Below are 16,737 nucleotides of genomic sequence, written 5' to 3'. Positions count from 1 at the left end.
CAAAAAAAAAAGTAATCTTCTTTTCACCTACATTTTGTTCAGTTAGCATCAGAGGAATATATAACCCTATTATGAGCATTTTTTACGCTTTGAAAATCAAAAATTAGACTCAAAAATTTGGTAAAGTAAGCATATTCTTCTGTTTTCTTTCTTAAATAAAAATTTAGCATCATGAATAACGGGGGAACAATAACAATTTAAATTTGAAAAACATACACTTGACTATTTTGTTGGTTTAATTCAAAACTTCAAACATTCATCATCATCATCACCACCACTGGCTCGACAACCCATTGTGGGTCCTGTCCTTTTCCACAAGTGTCTTCCAGTTGGACCTATTTTTTAACCGACTTCAAAAAGGAGGCGGTTATCAGTTCATACCGTATGTATGTTTTTTTGTTTTTGTTTGTCCACTCATAGCGTCTCACCTAGTGAACAGATTTTGATGATTCTTTTTTTAATGGATAGAGGATGGCTCAACTTAGGTCCCATTACTTTGTTTGACCATATTTGTTCTTTAGAAAAAAAGTTATGGGCAAAAAACAGTAAATTTCCCTATTAAATGATTAAAATGATATTGTAGCAAAGTTCGCACTTGTCATCCGTGGATAACGGTGGCTCAGTGGTAGAATTCTCGTCTCCCACACGAGCAACCTGGGTTCAAATCCCGACTAGGACAAAGTGAATTTTACTAAAATTTCGTTTCTACTGTTTTCCGTATTTTCTCGAATGTTCTATTAATTTCTGTATCTTTCCAAGTCTGGAAAGTTCCAGCACTTTTTCAAGTTGTATATAAGGAGATGTAACGTTCATTCGTGGTTCTGAATTAAGATCTCGAGTTGAGACTAACGAGTATTCGCTTCATTTGGCTTTCACATTGTCTTCGCTATTTTCATCTACGCGACAATATGAAACTCATTGTTATAAAAGTTTGGTGCCATATAACTGTAACATTAATAGTAATTGTAATGATAATGTTGAATAAAGGCTTTTCTAAAGCAATACAGTGATATAGAGCCGCACTTCTTACTAGGTAACTTCTTACTTTTACTGAAATATCTACATTTACACTAAAAAGAATGAAATAAAAAAATTTTGAAAAAAAAATAGAACCGACTTCAAAATTGCTCTAAAAAGTGAAAAATAATTTTATTCTTTAAACACCATCGATAATACTTTTAAACATAATTTTTGAAGTTGGCGCAAAAACAAAAAGTAAAATCCATTGTAACCATGCTTCGTTCATATTTTTATCAAAAAATCATCCAAACTTAGGAACGAAACATTTATATCGTTACTCAAATATGCTGTCATCAATGCGTAATGCATGTGGTAGTGAAGAAACTAGACCTGGTTAAGTTTATACTTGTAGTTGAGTTATGGCTGTGAATGGTTTTATCGATCGTTTTTGCGCCAACTTCAAAAATTATGTTTAAAAGTATTATCGATGGTGTTTAAAGAATAAAATTATTTTTCACTTTTTAAAGCAATTTTGAAGTCGGTTCTCTTTTTTTTTCAAAATTTTTTTTTGCTTTACTTCTCCAATTTGAGGATTTAATAGTTTTAAAGTCTCCTTCCAAGCAATCCAGTCAACCAATTGTTAGTCTCCCTCTCGGACGCTTGCCTATTGGTCTTGCCTTTAGGATCTTAATAAGTGAGATGTACCCAGGATACACGCAGGTAACATGTCCTGCCCATCTCGTTCCTTGCAATTTAACATAACTTCAAACATTATAACCATAAAAAAATCCTAACTGTTGACCTTTTTTCTTTTCGTCCTAATAATTATCCTAATAATTAATCTCATCCCAAGTTAGTTTTTACTTTCATTTGCACAGTGAAGGAAGTAGTATTGTGATTGCAAAAAAATTGTCTTTCAAACTTGATCCTAAGAGGCAAATTCAACTAGAACGGAACTCGATCGATTTGAATACGATCAATTGTATCTACCAATAGCGCAGCCTGACATTTGCTTTGCCCCGCACAGCATTGTGGAATCATAAGAAACAATTACTATCTTACAAATTCACCATGGAGTTGGCAACCTGCCAGTTTAGGCGATTCTATTTGAATGAGGGGGGGGGGAAGGATAAAATTCATGCGTATATTTTGTTCATTTGAGTGTGACTGCTTATTGTAGAGGCTACTACGCATCTGTAAAGGCAAACTGGCATCCCTGGAAAAAAATAAATGCTTTCGTTTCCGTCTTTGAACCAGATGTTGGCCTTTCTATCTCACCGGCGGTCAAACGGTACTGTTTATTGAGCAATCACAATTGCTTATAGCTTTCATTTGACTGTTTTGATGTGCTATCATTTTATTTTCCCGCCAGCACTCTCTGCAGCACCACCGTCGACCGGCCGCCTCACGATGCTGCTCCTCTAGCGAAAACCGTCTCCAGGTTGCGTCAATATACTACACACACGCGCATACATACACATACACACACACACGCGCATACATACACATACACACACACATACACAAACACATACACACACATACACAAACACATACACACACATACACACACATACATACACCTACACACATACACAAACACACACCTACACACTCACATACACACACCTACACACAAACACAAACACACACCTACACACTCACATACACACACCTACACACTCACATACACACAACTACCCACACACTCATGCCTGCACACAGAGACAAACACATATGCCTACACACACATACACATACCCCCCTTAAACAGACCTACACACATACACACAACTACCCACACACTCATGCCTGCGCACAGACACGAACACACACTCCTACACACAACTACACATACACACACTCATACCTGCACACAGACACAAACACATATGCCTACCTACACACACGAACGCCTACACACACGCGCGCGCGTACTCACACAGCACTGCATACACAACACGCACACACATGCACACATACACACACACGCACCCACACACATGCGCATACACAAACACACACGCGCATTCATACACACACACGCTCGTGATTGCGAAAAACATAATTTGAATTCAAGATGCCAAAAATTCAAATTAATATTTTTTTTCTTTCTTTCTTTTCTTTTCGGGCTCGCCAACACAGCCACGGAAGCCATCTTTTGTGAATGATATAAAACTGAAAACTGTGGTTCACGTTGTCTTTGGTGTAAAATATTCAGATATCCATGATATCGTTTTCTTCGTACATACATTATTCAGAGAAGGGTCTTATGGCTGTGCAATATATTTCACCGAAACCAAGTTAACTTACTCGGGCCAAAGGAAAACAGGAAGATAATGTTTATTTTGCGCATCAGAGATGCTTGAAACATCATTCTTTCTGCCTTAAAGACGGAGTGAGGAAATCCTGAGAAATTCCGTTCCGGAGCTAAATTGACACGCATTCGTTCTTCTTTCCCAGAACATTCTTCAGCCGTGCTCCATCCGACTTCTCCTCAAGTGAGGGCACGCACTTTCCCCGAGTTTGAGTAAACGAAGGCAGACAACGGAAAACAGAGTCGGAATTGAATTTCTGTTGTCATGGTAACGTGTTGCAAAAAAAAAAAAAAAAAAAACTTTGAATTTTGACTTCTTTAATTCAAATTATGTTTTTCGCAATCACGAGTGTGTGTGTATGTAGGCGTGTGTGTTTATGTGTGTGGGGGGGGGGGTATGTGTGTTTGTGTGTTGGGAGTATGTGTATGTGTGTGTGTAGGTATGTGTGTTTGTGTCTGTATGCAGGTATGAGTGTGTGGGAAGTTGTGTGTATGAGTGTTTGTGTTTGGGGGGAATGTGTATGTGTGTGTAGGCATATGTGTTTGTGTCTGTGTGCAGGCATGAGTGTGTGGGTAGTTGTGTGTGTATGTGTAGATGTCTGTATGTATGTGTAGGAGTCTGTATGTATGCGTGTTTGTGTGCATGTTTTTGAGTGTGTGTATGTGTTTGTGTGTGTGTATGTGTTTGTGTATGTGCGTGTAGGTGTATGTATGTGTGTATGTGTTTGTGTATGTGCGTGTAGGTGTGTGTATGTGTTTGTGTATGTGCGTGTAGGTGTATGTATGTGTGTATGTGTTTGCGTATGTGCGTGTAGGTGTATGTATGTATGTGTTTGTGCGTGTGTACGTGCGTGTGTGTATGCGTGTAAGTGTAGGATATTGACGCAACCTGGAGACGGTTTTCGCTAGAGGAGCAGCATCGTGAGGAGCCGATCGACGGTGGTGCTGCAGAGGGTGGTAGCGGGAAAATAAAATCATAGGAATTCAAAACAGTCAAATGAAAGCAATAAGCAATCGTGATTGCTCAAAAAATGTATGAGCCTGCGGCTTTTTTACATTCTTGCTTATTTATTGTTTTGAGTAATCAAGGATTACTTGTAGTCTGCCTCTATGAGATGACTGACGATGCGCGAAGGGTTAAGAGATTCAAATTTTTGAAAATAGGGGCAAGGCAAACCCATTCGATTTGTTAGCAATAGCTATTACCGTCGTCCTAAGCACAAACGTCGTATCTGCACTTCTTAATGAAAATTGAGGTATGGTCACCTAGTGATCACATATTTTACCTAAATACAATGTTTTATGGTCATTTGTAAATGGGAATTTTTAAAAAAAATTCTGAAAAAGTTTTATGTGTATTAAACGTATGAAGGCACACAGCTTTAAACGGCAATTTGTTATTTTGAACTTAGATGCAGATGCGACTTTTGCGCTAAGCACGGCAGAATAGGGGAGTTACAAAAAAATAATGTCCCACTTTTTTAAAACATATTTGACCCTCCTCCCCCTCACTAATTGTCACAAAATGTACGTTTCTCTTTACACCCTTCTCATCTTTTTCCCCTCTCGTCGCGGAATAATTATATAAACATTTTGGTACAAGAGTTAATCAAAGCGTGCCATCATTTGTGGGAGATCCTATATAAGAGTTTATCCACTCTCAAAAGAAATATAACACTTTGTGACAGAGGGGGGGGGGAGAGGGTCAAAAAAGTTGAAAAACAGTGTGACGTCATTTATGAACCAATGTCAAGGGCTTTGTCATCGGAGCCAAACTATATTGTGTTCAATACGCGGAAGTGGATGATCTGTGTTGTTTTGCTGAATTTTTGCGTTCAAGTTGGAAAAATATTTCTCCTCCGAGCGATTTTCTAAATAAGGAGAAGCAAGAACCGAACAGTCAACCTTTGATAAGACAAATGCTTAATGTCGAATTTCTTTTTTCACGAAAGATATCCTCTATTTTTTATTTTGAAACATGGTCACTTTATATAAAACTAGTGGCACCCGCACGGCTTCGCCCGTAATAGAAAAATTAAAGGTCTTTTGGTTCGCTTGTATATTTACAAATAATGTATGGTGAATTTTCTCGCCAATTGGCTTGTACCGACGTTACAGTTCCACGTTATGATAATTTCGTATCTCGCCAATTGGCTTGTGCCCATGTTACGGTTCCACGTTATGATAATTTCGTAATTTGATAGTTTTTTTCTTAAAATTGGAATAAAAAAAGAACCACATCGAATTTTCGAAAAATCGCTTCGAAGTGCACACCCCCATGCTACATACTAACTTTGTGCCAAATTTCATGAAAATCGGCCGAACGGTTTAGGCGCTATGCGCGTCACAGACATCCAGACATCCTACAGACATCCAGACATCCTCCGGACAGAGAGACTTTCTGCTTTATTATTATAGTCCAGTCAATAGATACATTTTACCTTGCAAAAAATGGGGTCAAAGATTTTATTTTTTTAATTTGTACATATTGGTGCCGACATGGAAAAACCAAGTTTTCCAACACGAAAGACCCCGGGAGAACTTTTGGGGGCCGAAAAACCACAAAAATTTATGACTTTTTTTGTTTTTTCCAAAATATCTCCGAAATGGTTCAACTTAGAAAAAAGTTTTAAATGTAAGGTTGAAAGAACATAAAATTTCCTACAACTTTTGTATTTACAACTTTTTTGTAGCACAAATAACAAGCTTGCTATAGCTCTTTGAAAATAGGCAGTTTTCCTCCACTCCGAAAAAAAAAAGCTTTCACACCGAAAGCAAGGCGTCATAATTATTAGAACTTGAATAGAAACTTTAGTTTCAGAGAGTTTATCGACAGTTAGAGTAGTTTGAGTTTCTTGCTCCACCCCCCCCCCCCCCCCACCGCTAGACACAGAGTAGCATTTCTGGCTGACAGATTAGTTCCCACTAGACTCCAAAAACAAACGATGTATTATGAAACTGAAATACATATATACACATTACACATTCATTTAAAGCACATACGACAATGCATTAATTAAAAAAAAACCTTCCCCACTGCTCACGAACTAACTTTTCTGATCTGACAGAGGTAGTCTTCATCAGACTCCAATAATAGATGATAAATTGCTATTTATAACTGGATTACACAATATATACATTCATTTGAGGGATGTAATTCGTACATACTAGTCTAATTATTGCAAATAAAGATGCGATTTTTAAGTATTAATGTGAAGGAAAGAATATTAGGCAGCTAATAAACAAACAATCAACACAGTCATGCATCCTATGCTCTGATACAATAATAATAATAAACCCTCCCCTACCGCTCACGAACTAATATTTCTAGTCTGACAGAGGTAGTCTTCAGTCAGACTCCAATAACATATGATTTATATTGCAGTTTGAAATTGAATTACATAATCTTCTCATTCACTTAAAGCACATAATTCGTACCATCTATTCTATTACAAGTGAAAATGCAATATTCGAAAACATAAATGTGAATGAATAAATATTAGAGTGATAATAAGCAAACAATAGATATAATAATGCATAAATAAAGGTACAATAGCAATACGTAATGAACACTTTGAAAAAATTCTGCAGAAACTGACTTTTTGAGGCCTGAAAAACTCAAAAGAATTACCATTCAAAATGAAAATCCAACTGTAGAAGCTTAATACAGATTAATTACAGACAGAATAATACAGATCTAAATTACAGAGAGATTCATTCGACCTTAAAGCAAATAGAGAAAGGACAACAAAATACGCTGTTTATCTTCTTCGAAGCCGTTTTGAAGGTCCAGGTTCTCCCGATTCAGAATCTGTAGGGGGTAGAAAGAAGCTGTGGTCCTTTAATTATTCATCTCCTTGTTGCGGTAATTCTAAAAGCTCCTGGAACAAATCATCTTCAGCAGTCTCATCCAAAGATGAAATTTCTGCAACATTTTTACAATTTGTGCCACTGCAGTGTTTGCACGTGCTGGAGCATTTTAAACCTGCCTTATGACAAGAACAGGCTCTAGTGCAATTTTTCTTGCAGGTACAAGGTACAATTTTCAAAAGATTCTGAGTAACTGAATCTCTTTTCGTGTCAACATGCATTAAATCTTGCGTTCTGCGTTCCCAACCCCACTTCTCTGGATCAATTATGTTGCTCAACTAACTTTGAATTTGGTGGTAGAACCGATATGAGTGATAACGTCCCCCCCCCCCTCTCCGCACGTTGGAGGTAGCCCTTCAAGATTTATCTTAGCCCTGTACTAGTTTTATAAAAAGATGAAATTGCAAAGTATCCAAAGATAGGTTCAAACACTTTACGTCACCTGTGTATAATATTTGCAAAATGTTTTCTCCGGCTGCAGCTAAGGCATCACGATGACAGATTGGGTCCCTAAATTCTTCAATAGCTTCCTTAATTTCAGGAGTTTTTTTCTTTTTTGACTATTTTGTACAACTTAATTTTGCCTTGGCCAAAGATTGCCGAAGTCATATCATACCCACTAAACGCATGGATGAAAAGAATATTGCTGGGGTCAAACTTAAAAGATTTAGTGGGGAAAAAAAACAAATCACAAGTACTCCCTCTTCCAGGTTTTAAAAGGACGGTTTAAAGTTCCAGGTCATCCGCACCAACAGATCTATATCCTCTAGCCCACTATAACAAACTTTTCAATTTATTTTGCCTTTGAAAGAGCAGTAAGTAAGTCGGCATCATCTTGAGTCTGCCTGACTTCAATCTCACACTCTTCGAAATATGTCTCAAGAAGTTGAATAAGACGATTCTTGTTGTTGTAATTTGTCAGAAATCTTTCTTGAGGAATTTAGTTGACATGTTAGGTTCAACCATTACTTCAAGGGAAGAGATTGATTGCTCATTGATATAGCATTTTTGACAGGCAGTGTGAATTGTCACTTCTTTTAAGAACTTCAAAAAGAAACGCTGATGTTCTTCATTTTGCCGTTTTGCGCTGCATCTTTGAAGATTTTATATTCCCTTTTCCTTCACAATCTTTATTTCGCATTCACGCAAACTGATTTTGCAAATAATAATAATAATAATAATAATAATAATAATAATAATAATAATAATAAAACACCTTGGTCAGGCGTATTCAGTTCTAGGGAAAAAATTGTAATACAGAACACACAAATTGATAAAACATATCTGGCTCAAACGCTGAAGTGACCAACATAAGTAGCTATTGAGTCGCTTCATCTCATTTGGAGAAAAAAAGGGGGGTTGGAATGGGGGTGTTTTGTTTAAGTTAAAGGGAACGGAGGCATTTACCCTCGGTTGTGAAAGATAAATGATTTCCAAGGTCAGACTGCCGGCGTTTCTCCTTTTTTCCTCCGTTATCCGATGCGCTTTCACGCACTTCGCTGAGGGGGTTCAGAAAAAGTGTGACTTTCAAGAAGCTGTAACTCGCTTACTTTTCATGCTACAAAAATGTTGTAATGACAAAAGTTGAAGGAAATTTAATCCTCTTTAACATTTGCATTGGAAGTTTTTTTGTAATTTTAACCATTTTTGAGATATTTTGAAAATATTACAAAAAGTCACAATTTTTGGGGGGTTTTCGGCCCCCAAAACTTCTCCCGAGGTCTTTCGTGTTGGATAACTTGGTTTTTTCATATTGGCACTAGTATACACAAATTTAAAAAATAAAATCTTTGACCCCATTTTTTGTAAGGCAAGCCCGTTTTTTTCTACCTATTGACTGGACTATTAGTAAAGATTATTTTCACTCCTAAACCTAGATAAAGAGTGAAGAGGAATTTTTATTGCAGTTTTAAATCATCACAATAAAATTAAGCATAAAATGCAGGAAGAAAAAAAATGAAAATAAATTACTCTAGTCTAATGAACAAATTCATGTCATTCTGCAAAATTTGATTTTAATAGAGATAAAATGCAAAGAAAATATACAATCGCAAATAAAGAATTTTTAAGTAGTAAAAACATTTGTTTCATTTACAACTCTCTTCACCCCCCTCCTCTGAGTTTTCATGAATAAAGCAGAAAGTGCTTTTAAAGGGACAACGGTTTCTACGGAAGTAAAATACTTAGTTTTACAAGCGGCTAAATGCGCAGTATGCTTTTGACGCTCTTCGCCTTTTTATGCCGTGATAGCGGCTGCTTAAATAAATTTGGTCAGCGGTATTTATCAATCTATGTCTGTTTCTTTCTGCATCTATCCATCTGCCTAAATATATCCCTACATTTATCTATCTCTATTTACTTAACCTAACCACCAATCCTGTTTTATAGGAAAACAAAATCATGCAAAACCCGTGCGTTTTAGGTATTTAATTAAAAGATGAAAAAACTTCCTGCCTGTGTTGCCCGTAGTATGTGAGAAAAGAAAGGTCAAAAATGAAAAGAAAAAAAAATCACTGCTTTTATTGAATTGAAATGTGCACAAATATTTAAAAATAAAATATTATATGACAAAACTTCTGGAGTGGGGAGAAAAAAAAATGAAATTCTATATGTTGAAAAAAAATCAACATATCGTTCAAGGAGAAAAAAGTTCAGAAAACATTTAAAAAATTGCAAAAAAAATAATAAACAATTGCATATTTTAAGAAAAAAATTCCTGAAGATGGTGAAATGTTTTCACTTAAAAAAACTTGAAGTTTCGAAAAAAGGCTTTTGTACTTTTTGCAGGATGAGTTTAGAAAAAAAAAAAAAACCCAAGAAATAAAATTTTTTTACACTCGAATAAAAAAAAAAATTCCGTGACTCAATTAGTCCGGGGTCTGTAGGGCAAAAGACACTAAAATTTGCAAAAAATCATAAATAATATTAAATAATTTTTTATCTAATTGACTTATCAAAAATCGAGCTCGCTGGCACACACCGTCAGCAAACATTTCTCCTCTACACCATATTTCATCTTCATTGGTCTTACCATTCTCCCGCGAAGCGCACTACAAACACACAAAAACAAACGTCTTATTTTAATATATGCATAGGTCACAATGGTTCAAAATTCTAACTTACAGGTAAGCAAGTTGTTATTTCTTAATATTTAGTGCCTATACGATACATCAAGAAATTTTACGCCCATTCCATATCGTTAGATGCATTAATACTGTTAAAGTATGAGTAGGGGAAGTCAAAAATAGAGAATTTATGGATTTAACTTACCCTGAATGACTATTAAGTACATGTTCGTGTAGGATTTTTATATGCGAGGTATGCCATATTTACTTACTTGAAAAACATTTTCTTTTTATCTTTATTTTTTCAAAACTCTCCTATATTTTGTGGATAGGTCGCTTTGATTGATAATGTAGCTTTTAAACACTAAAACTGAATGAACTGGAACTGTTGATACACTAAAACTGAAGTCATTAATAAGACTCAGTGGCTAGAATTCAGTTGAAAAAGAGTCAGAGACCTAAGATCCACAGTAATTTTTTCCCTCATTGATAAAAACCGCTGCCTATTCTTTCTTTTTCACCCCAGATAATTCCAGCTATATTTCATTCCCACGCCGCTTCATTAGTTTAGCGAGTTATCACATAGAGGTCGCTTTTTACCTTCCCCATTATGGCTGGAACTGCAATGTGCTCCATTTTTTGATAAAGTCCTTATGGCTGCGTTGCTTTATTACGTTTATAAATCATCGTTATCAGAGCAGCCGACTTTTTTTTCAGGATTCATTCGTATTATTGGTAAAATTTTGATTCATACTTTGACTGTTTAAGTATCTTTGGAAGTCATATATGGCGTCGACAATTAGTTGAAAATAAATAATTAAATACGACTTATTAGTTTAGAAATTTTTATGTTTAATTAAAAGAAAAATTGACGTTAAAAAAAGAAGTTTGAAAGAAAATACAAAGTTAATTTGTAGTGTTCAGTATCAAAACTATCTTGAACAATAGAAAAAAAAACAGGGGGGGGGGGAGGTCAAAACATTCAACGATCTGCACACTTCATTTTCAAAAAGGAATTTTCATCTGAATAACGTTTCGTGTAAAACTTGCAAAATTGCCATTATTTACAGAAAATATTTGAAATAAACGTGGCATGACGAAGGTCGTAAATCATGCTGATTCAACCGGATACGAAAAAGGTGGGGTAAAAACACAATATTTTTACTAAGACGCCATTATGAACACACAGAAAAAATACAGTTAATTACTCGTTGTTGCCAAAACGCACAGAAATTGTACAGAAATACGAAAATACTTTATAAAAGAATTCATAACAACAATAATTTGAATGGGGTTGTTTCCTTCAGTCAAAAGTAGTACTTTTAGTCACTGAAATTGATAGAATGAAAAAATAAAATAACATGGACCCAGAAAATTCTTTCATTCAATAGCTATTTTTTATTTTTTTTAAACTGTCCAATTTTTCAAACAAGGCGTGGTCTTGATGACGTCACAAATGATGCTCTTTGGCGCATCTTTGTACCGCGTTTACACGTTATGATAATCAAGAAGCGAATTAAAATTCCGCTCTATGCTTGCTATCAACCGTATCGTTGCCAATACACGTGAGTAAAGATGCGAATAAAATATTTTGCTCTGTGAATGGCAACACAGAATGGCATTTCATCATTTGTGACGTCATTGGGCAAAAGCGTAAACAATGAAAGTGCACCGATTTAATTGATTTTTTTTTTAAATATTAAACTTGGTCAATTTTTTTAATGGTCAGATCCTATGTTTTTAAGCATGTTCTTTCAGAAAAAAATACTTTTAAAATTTTGGAAACGAAAACGAAACTCGTTTTGAAGTAAATCGGACTTTTTTTGTTTTGTTTTTTGTTCATTTTCCTTTCAAATTTCAACCAAATCCACGTGGTATCTCACTTTTGTGTCCTGTACGATTGAAAATTCGAGATTCTTAAGAAATGTAGGTATTATAATAATGCAGCTGATGTTACCCGTGAGTGTTTATCGCGCTTCATTTAGTAGAAGAATGAGTTTTGTTGGTGTTGCTATAAAACCGATTTTTGGCAGCAGTTATTTACATGATCGAGAGGAATTCGTTCCCAATCTCTTTGTGGCTTGATAGTATCGACAAAGAAGTATGTGATAGAAAGATAAAAATACTTTTGAGAAATCATGGTTTGAGCCGATTTTGATTCTAAATTTTCTTATTTGATGCATTTTGAAAGAAATGTTTACAATATAAGTCTTAAAGACTCTGCATTATAAAGTTCAAGAAAAACAAAAACTGAGAAAAGTGGACTGAGATTTGCCAATATTTCTGAAAGGAAAACTTTGGAATTTAAATCGATGCAACTATAAGATTCCGCTGAAATGAAATTAATTTGGTACTTTTTTCTTTTGAGTGGTATTTTCAAACGAATGCTATTAAAGCATTTCCCACTGCATTAATCGCGTAACAATTATTCATCCAAAACCAAATTATATGCTTCTTGTTATATCTATCTTTTAGTTTCGTTTGGCGATTAAATATCTCGCCAGTTTTATGGCAAACCTTAGTTTAAATTGAAAGAATCTCAGTTCAGATTCAGATTGCTTTAGGATTTTAGATTGATTGATGTGTATTTAGGAAGGGAGCCGCTGGCCCTAAAATACCAGCATGAACCATTCCTATGGTTATAATTCTAATTGTTTTATGTTAATAAATGTTAGTTTTGTTTAACTGATGGTTGTAATGTTGTTACTTGTGTAAAATTGTGACCAAATGAACAGACTTACGAACAATTTTAAACCTGCAAAAATTGGAACTGCTGAGTTCTTTTACTTCTATGCTACGTTCCGGGAAAAGATAATCTAGATGTAAACAAAGACTTGCGAAATATGGCGGCGTCAATTAAATGTTTGGCTAAGACAAGAACAAGTTGGTGCCAAGCAGACGGGCAAACCTGTTTTTTAACTTTTGGTCTACTTTTTCCATGGACATAGAAGATTCTTTAGAATCTGAACTGTAGAATAAGTTTCAAGGAGCTATCCGTAACAACATTTACACTGTGAACGCCAATTTTCCTGTTTTGCATAATGGGGGTCGTTTCAAAAATTTCAAAAGTATTTTTTTTTGAAAGAGCATGCTTAAAAACATAGGATCTGACCATTTTTAAAATAATTTATTTAAGTTTAATATTTTTAAAAAAAAATACTTAAATCGGCGCGCTTTTATTGTTTGCATTTCTTGGCGATGACATCACAAATGATGAAATGCCATTCTGTGTTGCCACTCACAGAGCTAAATATTTAATTCGCATCTTTACTCACGTGCATTGGCAACGATACGGTTGATAGCAAGCATAGAGCGGAATTTTAATTCGCTGCTTGGTTATCATAACGTGGAAACGTAGTAGAAAGATGCGGCAAAGTGCATCGTTTGTGACGTCATAAAGACTACGCCTTGTTTGAAAAATCGGACATTTAAAAAAATTAATTAAAAAAAACTGTTGGGAAAATGAAAGTATTTTCTGGGCCCATGTTATTTGTTTTGCTCATTCTATCTATTTCAATGACTAAAAGTAGTACTTTTGACTGAAGGAAACCACCCCATTCGAAGAGACTTTAAATTTAACAATTTGAATCAATGTGATTGATGAATTAAATCTAATGTCTGTTTTGATTTCTGTTTTAGGTTCCGACTTAATAACTTGGATGATGAAGAATCTCGATGTTGAAGACCAAAGTAAGATGATTTAAAGTTTATTAAGTTAGAGGTTTTTATATTAAAAGAGCATTTATTCGGACGCACAATATGTGAATGTCCGAAACGAAATAATATTACATAGAAAACCATTTATGTGCTTTAAAATTTTAGTAGCTGAAATAAATTCGTTGGTAATTGATACTGCGCTAGCAGTTGACATCTCTACATAGTATAAAATGAAGTTTCCAAAAAGCGTCTGTGTGTGTAAACGCGCAAAACTCGAGAACTACCCGGCCGATTTCGCTGAAATTTTCACAGTACCTTTCTTTCAGCACCAGAAAGTTTGTAGCCCAGTTCGAAAAAAAAACGAGCTGATGTGTGCATCACATGACTTCTTTTTACTCCAATTTAATGTCATTTCCCCATTATTGGCAATTTTAATGTGATTCAATAGTTTACTCTCTAAATATCACCAACAATGGCCAAATCGAAATCAGATTTAAATTAAAAAAAATCGCCAAGTTTGTCGCCAAGTTGGCGACAAAACTTGGCGACCAAAAGAATGGCGATGTATCGCCAAGTGTCCGCCAAATTATAACACCACTTGAGTTTACATCGATATTAACAATGATTTCCCTTCAAAAAGGGGCAAAAGACCTCCTTAGGAACATCCGAAAGCAACAAAAAGGGAAGGTGCACAACGAGACCCCAATAGGAGTCCACGTACTTTCTAGGACATTCCGTTTTTGAGTTATGCGAGATACATACACACACACACATACGTACATACATACGTACATACAGACGTCACGAGAAAACTCGTTGTAATTATCTCGGGGATCGTCAAAATGGGTATTTCGGATGTCAGTACGTTCCTTGGCATATATCCACGTGGGGTCGAGTCGAAAAAAAAAACCAACATTCATTCGGGGGCGAGCAAAATAGAAATTAAGACCGATTTTTGAGATAAAATTTTTTCGCGAATACAATACTTAATTTTTTGTAAAAGGAAGTAAAAAACGTTGAGTAGTTCTTTTTTATTGCAATTTAGGCCAAATTTTCACATAAATTCCCGAATTATGGGGATGAAAAATGACTTGCACATACTAATATTATTCGCTATATGACCAAACGTATTGGGACACTTTCAAAAATTCCCATTTTCAAAGATTTCTCAAGAAATGAGAGACTAATTGCTTTGAAAATTTGTCACATAAAAAGTATGCTCCAGCTGTCATTTTGCAAGAAAAATTATATCACCCTTGCGTTTCGGGGGTCAGTAACCAATTGAGGAAAACAATTTTTTTTTTTTTTGAGCAATCCCGATTGCTTATTGTTCTCACTTGACTGTTTTGATGTGCTATCATTTTATTTTCCCGCCAGCACCCTCTGCAGCCTCACCGTCGACCTGCTCCTCACGATGCTGCTCCTCTAGCGAAAACCGTTTCCAGGTTGCATCCATATGCTACACACACGCGCATACATACACAACTACACACATACACACACGTGCACACACAAATACATACACCTGCACACACAAATACATACACCTGCACACACATACACAAACACACACACACAAATACATACACCTGCACACACATTCACAAACACACACACAAACTCACACACACTCAAATACATACACACGCATGCATACATACAAACACCTACACATACAAACACACCAACACACAACTACCTACACACTCATGCCTGCACACAGACACAAACACATATGCCTTCACACACATACACATTTCCTCCCCCCCCCACCCAAACACTCATACACACAACTACCCACACACTCATACCTGCACACAGACGCAAACACACATGCCTACACACACATACACATACCCCCTACACACATACACACAGCCGTACATACACACACACACTCGTGATTGAGAAAAACATAATTTGAATTTAAGATGACGAAATTCAAATTATTTATTTATTTATTTATTTATTTATTTATTTTTGTCATCATTCATCGTAAATTGCTGAGAATAAGCTGTCAAGTTCAGAAATTAGTTAGCTTACTATGTACAATCGTTTTTCATACTTTTACAAAGGTATCACTGATATTCACGAAAAAATGAGCATTTCTTTCAAAACTACAATTTTTTTTCAGGGTTTTTGGCTCATAACACACAAAGTTTTTTACCAAAGCTTACGAAACTTTCAGAGAACTTGACAGCATACAAGAGAAGCGTAATACTGAAGTTTGAAATTAAAATGTTTAAAATTTGATAAAATACGGACATTTAAAGCAATTAAGTTTTCTCTGCGTATGCGCGAACGATAGCAATTTCAAACTTTCATAATCTAAAGCCGAACTAACTTCTTCAACTCATAAAACAATTCCAGTTCAATATCTTAAAAATTCAAAAAGTTATCAGCGATCTAATGAGCCGAATTTCAATTTTGGCTTTGTTTCCTTCAGTTTACTATTTTTAGTCACTGATATTGATAGAATAAGTCATAAGTCAACATGGACTCAGAAAATACTTTAATTTTTCCAACAGTTATTTTTTAATTAATTTTCTAAAATGTCCGATTTTTCAAACCAGACGTGGTCTTGATGACGTCACAAATGATGCACATATTTCTACCGCGATTCCACGTTATGCTAATCAAGATGCGAATTAAAATTGCGCTCTACGCTTGCTATCAACCGTATCGTTGCCAATACACGTGAGTAAAGATGCGAATTAAATATTTAGCTCTGTGAGTGGCAACACTGAATGGCATTTCATCATTTGTGATGTCATCGGCAGAAGCGTAAACAATGAAAGCGCACCTATTTAAATACTTTTTAAGAATATTAAACTTAAACAAATTATGTAAGAAATAGTCAGATCCTAT

At 35.4% G+C, this 16,737-nt stretch overlaps 1 protein-coding gene across 1 annotated transcript in view; it reads left to right on the top strand.

Annotated features, from left to right (window-relative positions):
* Window positions 1-16,737, top strand: part of LOC129217740 (regulator of G-protein signaling 7-like) — a gene marked incomplete in the record, with an annotated part of 284,423 nt that overhangs the window by 97,740 nt on the left and 169,946 nt on the right. The window contains 1 exon segment of the mRNA XM_054852079.1: window positions 13,852-13,902. Coding sequence (XP_054708054.1) covers window positions 13,852-13,902 — 51 coding nt within the window.

This window comes from Uloborus diversus, chromosome 2, assembly GCF_026930045.1.
Source record: "Uloborus diversus isolate 005 chromosome 2, Udiv.v.3.1, whole genome shotgun sequence".
In the NCBI taxonomy this organism is placed as follows: domain Eukaryota; kingdom Metazoa; phylum Arthropoda; class Arachnida; order Araneae; family Uloboridae; genus Uloborus; species Uloborus diversus.
Note: the sequence above shows the minus strand (reverse complement) of the source record. Positions and strands in the feature narration are given on the sequence as shown.